At 50.4% G+C, this 5,906-nt stretch overlaps 2 protein-coding genes across 2 annotated transcripts; both read left to right on the top strand.

Annotated features, from left to right (window-relative positions):
* Positions 1 to 66: 66 nt before the first annotated feature.
* EAH_00060350 (thioredoxin, putative) lies at positions 67 to 2,871 on the top strand (the record flags this gene model as incomplete). The annotated part of the gene is made up of 9 exons (XM_013393486.1): positions 67 to 83; positions 229 to 380; positions 716 to 823; positions 1,021 to 1,174; positions 1,352 to 1,502; positions 1,697 to 1,812; positions 2,031 to 2,224; positions 2,436 to 2,551; positions 2,740 to 2,871. 9 exons carry the CDS (start codon positions 67 to 69, stop codon positions 2,869 to 2,871), a joined length of 1,140 nt encoding a protein of 379 aa, XP_013248940.1.
* Positions 2,872 to 4,243: 1,372 nt separating this feature from the next.
* Positions 4,244 to 5,500, top strand: EAH_00060340 (hypothetical protein; the record flags this gene model as incomplete). Its single annotated transcript, XM_013393485.1, has 1 exon — positions 4,244 to 5,500. The coding sequence occupies one exon, from the start codon at positions 4,244 to 4,246 to the stop codon at positions 5,498 to 5,500; it is 1,257 nt and encodes a 418-aa protein (XP_013248939.1).
* Positions 5,501 to 5,906: the final 406 nt, after the last annotated feature.

The raw sequence follows: 5,906 nt of genomic DNA, 5'->3' as shown, positions 1-5,906 counted from the left end.
TGGTGGAGTTCTATGCAGACTGGTACGCCTAAACCCTAAACCCTAAACCCTAAACCCTCAATGGGTATGAATAGCACGAACGTGTCTGGGGTTTTGGGGTTTCATTAAAAAGAGCCTGAACTTCGTTAATTTGCATCTATATGTCCAAGCACGTGTGCTACCCCACCGCCCAGGGTTTAGGGTTTAGGGTTTAGGGTTTAGGGTTTAGGGTTTAGGGTTTGCGTGCAGGTGTGGGCACTGCCAGCGGTTTGCACCTGAGTTTGAAAAAGCAGCAAAGGCGTTGAGGGGTTTAGCTGATGTTGTTGCTGTTAATGATGAAACCCTAATGCAGGAGTTCGGGGTTTCAGGGTTTCCGACTGTAATGATTGTGGTCGGCAGAGGTAAACCCTAAACCCTAAACCCTCAGGCAGACAACTCTTTCTCAACCAAACACACTCCAGCGAACAAACCCTACTACCTAAACCCTTGATGTAGCAAACCCTAAACCCTCAGGCAAAGAGTATATATATATATATAACCCTAAACCCTAAACCCTAGCTGAACCCTCAAGCAAGCAACTCCTAAACCACCGCGCAGACGAACCCTAAACCCTATTTAATTAGCCACACGGTTTTAATGAGGCGCATGGGAGATACTCGATTCAGGGATGCCTTTGGGCCTTAAGGGTTTCGGGTTTAGGGTTTAGGGTTTAGGGTTTAGGGTTTGTTGGGTTTAGGAGGAAGTAAGCCCAAGACGTTTAAATATGAAGGTAATAGAGACGCGAGTTCTGTGTTGGAGTTTACTGTGATGCACATCGGCAAGTTAGCGAGAGCAAGACTAGCAGGTAAACCCTAAACCCTAAACCCTAATGAGCAGCCCTAAACCCTAAACCCTAATGCGCAGCCTTAAACCCTAACCCGGAACGCGAACTCTTCATGCTGCTTGCAGCAGAAATACGCTTCTTCTGCCTTTCTTGGGTGCCATAATCAACTTCTAGGGTTTAGGGTTTAGGGTTTAGGGTTTAGGGTTTTGGATGCGCAGGAAAGATCGATTCAGGCAGCGGGAAGAGCAGCAGCAAGAGCAGCAGCAGCAGCAGCAGCAGCAGCAAGCCTAAGAGCAGCGGCCCTTCGGAGGTAATTGAGCTGAAAGACACCAACTTTGAGAAGATGGTTATGCAGGACGAAGACAACGTTTGGTAGGGTTTAGGGTTTAGGGTTTAGGGTTTAGGGTTTAGGGTTTAGGGCTAAATTGTACTATTGAATTGAACTATAAATTCTATGTATGCATTTTGTGTAGTTCGGTCGCGCTGCTCCATCTCGAGCGCTCCCTAGGGTTTAGGGTTTAGGGTTTAGGGTTTAGGGTTTGCGAGCAGGTTCGTGGAGTTCTATGCCCCTTGGTGCGGACACTGCAAAGCCTTAGCCCCCATATGGGATGAGGTGTCTGTACAGCTGAAAGGCAAAGTAAAAGTAGCTAAGGTCGACAGCACGAGCGAGCAGATGCTGGCTTCCAAGTTCGGCATTCAGGTCCAAACCCTAAACCCTAAACCCTAAACCCTAATGAGCCCGGAAACCACAACATGCAAACACCGAACAATAAACCATTCAGCGCGAAACAAACAAACCGACACACCTCTAAAATACCCGCCAGCCTAGACATATATAATAGCTATGGTTTAGGGTTTAGGGTTTAGGGTTTAGGGTTTAGGGTTTGGGTTCAGGCTTTCCCTACCTTGAAACTTTTCCCTGCGGGCCCGAAGTCAACTGCAATGGTGAAAGATTACGAAGGCCAGCGGACAGCCGATGAAATCGTTAAGTTCGCTATGGAGTTCTATGGGTGAGGGTTTAGGGCTTAGGGTTTAGGGTTTAGGGTTTAGGGTTTAGGGTTTAGGGTTTAGGTGGGGCGTGGAATGCTAGGAAAGGCTGCAAGGCCCCTCATAACTTGGGTCGGTCGGACGGCTGTGGTTTGGTGTTTTAGGGTTTAGGGTTTATTGTCTAGGGTTTTTGCCCCTAGAGTTTAGGGTTTAGGGTTTAGGGTTTGTGGTTTGTGTTCAGTGCAAAGGCAGAAGCAGACCAGCTGCTGAACGAAGAGCAGTTTAGAAGTGAGTGCGGGGAGACGTTGTGCATCTTAGCTTTTCTGCCTGATGTTTTAGACAGCGGTGAAGAAGGGCGAAAAAATTACTTACAAACCCTCAACCAGGTAGTCAAGGCCTCTGTAACGGTGCCTGTCAAGTTCCTTTGGCTCCAAGGTAAGCTTTAGGCTTTAGGGTTTAGGGTTTAGGGTTTAGGGTTTAGGGTTTAGGGTTTGGGGGGCTGGGAGGGACGTGCAACGAGCGGGAGAAAACGCGACAGGGGAAACGCACGCATGCAATTGGGTTTTCTTGGCTCAGGGTTTATGCACAAAATTAGGGTTTAGGGTTTAGGGTTTAGGGTTTAGGGTTTAGGGTTTGTGGTGTACAGGCGGTGATAACTTCGATTTAGAGGAGCAGCTGCATTTGGCTTTCGGTTGGCCGGCGGTTGTCGCCGTGCATTTGGCGAGGGGAAAGTTTTCAGTTCATAGAGGCAACTTCACCCGGGTAAGGGTTTAGGGTTTAGGGTTTAGGGTTTAGGGTTTAGGGTTGGGGGGTGTCTGCCTTACGGGTAGCAGACGGGGTACGAACGACGCTAAGAGCAGGGTTTGGGTGTTGTTGTGGGGTTGTAAAGACTATGTTAGGATTTAGGGTTTAGGGTTTAGGGTTTAGGGTTTAGGGTTTTGCTGCTGCAGGAGAGCATCAACTCCTTCCTGCAGCAGCTTCTTGCAGGGCGCGCCCCCGTCTCTGATTTGCCGAAATTGAAAACCCTCAAAGAAGCGAAGAAGTGGGTGCCGCCGAAGGCATCAGCCAAGGATGAACTCTAAACCCTAAACCCTAAACCCTAAACCCTAGCAGCTTCGCAATGCAAGGTTCGCGCACCAAGGGGTGGTCAGCGGCAGCGACAAGCAACCCCCGTTTGATAGGGTTTAGGGTTTATTTAGGGTTTAGGTTCTAGGGTTTAGGGTTTATTATACCCGTTGGCCTGCAGTTTCACTGCTTGGGTTTAAACCCTAATCCGATAGTAAAACCCTAAAACCCTAAACCCTAGGGGTTAGGCTTTTCTTGTTTTCTTTATAACAAATTTGTTTTCTTTAACCCTTGTCAGCGGGGAGCTCTTACTGGTGATGCTGCTGCTGTTGCTGCAGCAGGGGTTGCTGCTGATGATACTGCCTTTGCTGCAGCAGCAATTGCTGCTGCTGCTGTTGCCGCAGCAGCTGCTGCTGTTGCTGCTGCTGATTGCAAGGTGGCGCTGTACAGTTTGAGGGGCGCCTCAGCGATTGAGGGTTTAGTGGTAGGGTTTAGGGTTTAGAGTTATATGCAGCCCTTGTTTAGGGTTTAGGGTTTGGGTGCGGGCTTCGTCTAAAGCTGATTACTATGGGTTAGGGGTTTAGGGTTTAGGGTTTAGGGTTTAGGGTTTAGGGTTTAGCTGGGGTTTTTCTCTACAGCTGTCGAACGCGGCCAGCCGCTTACGATGAGGGTTTAGGGTTTAGCTGTGATGTTGAGGTTTGAGTTTTTCTGTATATCTGGAAAGAACAAGCAGTTGCAAAATTAGTGTTTAGGGTTTAGGGTTTAGGGTTTAGGGTTTAGGGTTTAGGGTTTGGGGCTGCGGACCACAGCTGGATTGGCTGCGCCGACAGCGCGTCTAAACCCTAGTAAACCCTAAACCCTAAACCCTAGTCAAACCGCAAATACCGAACAACCGAACGTTCATCTTTAAACCTAAAAAAGCTTAAATAGTGGCATCAATTTTAGGGTTTAGGGTTTAGGGTTTGGGGTTTAGTGTGGAAGGCCGCCCTGCCCGATCCTGTGGGGTCGATGTTAGGGTTTGGCAGCTTGCCTGTGTGCTTCGTCTCGCCTAGGGTTTAGGGTTTAGGGTTTAGGGTTTCTATTGAGTCCTTTCGCTTCCTAGACATCACTGCCACGAGGATAACTCGTGAGGGTTTAGGGTTTAGGGTTTAGGGTTTAGGGTTTAGGGTTTTGCTCAACAAGACAAGACTGTGTCGGCAGCACTTGCAGCAGCAAAGGTGGCAGTAGTTCTACGTGCAGCATTATCGCGAAGACAACGACAGCAGCAGCAACAGCAGCAGCAGCTGCTGCTGCTGTTGCTGCAACAGCAGACGCAGCAGCTGCTGCTGCTGCTGCAGCAACTTCAGCAGCATGTTTGCTTCGCAGTAGGTGCCGCTGCAGCTGTTATTGATGGGGGGGCTAAAGGTTAGATCAAGGCAGCAGGCCCTGCTGCTTCCTCTGCTGCTGCTACTGCTGCTGCTGCTGCAGCAGCATCAGCAGCAGCTGTTGCATGCTGCCTGCCGCGAGATCGTGCTAAGCGGCAGCGGCAGCAGCAGCAGCAGCAGCAGCAGCAACAGCAGCAGCAACTATTCTCTTCTTTCTGCTGCAAAAGGTCTAAGACAATCTTGTCTGCGACCCTCGACCTGCCAGCAGCAGCAGCAACAGCAGCAGCAGCAGCAGCAGCAGCGACAGCAAAGTTTTCTGACTCGACGCGGTCGCCTCCCACCGTTTGCATTTCAGGGGTTTGATGATCTGCAGTTTGAAGCAGCAGACAGCAGCAGCAGCAGCAGCAAGAGGAGGCGGGGGGTGCTGCAGCACGGCAGGGAAGAGCTGCTGCGTCTCCTTGGCTTCAGCAGCAGCAGCAGCAGCAGCAGCAGGCCGCATTTCGAGTCTGCTGCTGCTGCTTTCTGGCGTCAGTGGGTGTTGAGTCTCCCCCCCGTGAGTCGTATGTATTTGCTGCTATGTGCATGCAGCTGTGCAGCAGCAACAGCAGCAGCAGCAGCAGGCTGTCCTTTACCTGCTTCTTTATTTTACTTTAATTTAACTAAAGCAACAAAAGAAAAACAGCTCTGGAGGTTCTTGTCTCCTCTCTTCTTCGTTGGCGAACTGTCTCTTTCTGCTGCTCTGTCTCTCTCTTTTGCTTACACCTACTTTCCGCTGCTAGAGAGATACTGCAGCAGCAGGAGCAACAGCAGCAGCAGCAGCAGCAGCAGCAACGGCAGCAGCAGCAGCAGCAGCAGCGAGAGCGAAAAGAGGGGCCAACCTGACCTCAGCAGCAGCAGCGAGAGCGAAAAGAGGGGCCAACGTGACCTCAGCAGCAGCAGCAACAACAACAACAGCAGCAGCAGCAGCAGCAACAGCGGTACGAAGCGTTTTATAAATTTGTTGGGGTTAGGCGCAGGGTGTACGTACACCTTAACAGGGCTAGGTTTGCTGCCAGCAGCGCAGCAGCAGCAATGCTTTTTTTCTTTTGTTTTGTTTCTATGGAGTTATATAAACCCCACAGGGGACTCAGATATTCTAGGGTTGTTTTGCTGCAGCAACAGAACGCTGCCGCTGCTGCTGCTGCTGCAGCATTTGCTGCTAGACGGCCAACTCGTCAAGGCAGACCTGTGGGGTGCAGCAGCAGCAGCCCTCGCCTACCTCACCGTACACCCCAAACCCTAAACCCTAAACCCTAACCCCCCATTCCCTATGGCTCAGCAGCTTCGGTTGCCGCCGAAGCTCTCCGCCTAAATCACTGCATCTTGTTGCTGCTGCTGTTGTTGCTGCTAGTACTGTTTTTCTTTTGCTGCTCCTGCTGCATCCAGCAGCAGCAGCAGCAGCAGCAACAGCAGCAGCAGCAGCAGTGAGTGCTGCTATCGCGCCACCCAGACAACAATTACCGTCACCTGCAAACCCGCAGACATCCCCGCTTCTGCAAACCCTAAACCCTAAACCCTAAAGCCTAAACCCTAACTTGTAGCAGCCACTTAGCAGCTGACACGGGTTAGGGTTTAGGGTTTATTATTCCTAAGGGTTTATTGTTTATAATTTAGTAGGCCCCATGGTTTCAAACGGTTTAGGGTTTAGG

The sequence above is a fragment of the Eimeria acervulina genome, genomic scaffold (assembly GCF_000499425.1).
Source record: "Eimeria acervulina Houghton genomic scaffold, Eah_scaff1496, whole genome shotgun sequence".
In the NCBI taxonomy this organism is placed as follows: domain Eukaryota; phylum Apicomplexa; class Conoidasida; order Eucoccidiorida; family Eimeriidae; genus Eimeria; species Eimeria acervulina.
The sequence above is the reverse complement of the archived record's forward strand: the minus strand, read 5'-3'. Positions and strand labels throughout refer to the sequence as shown.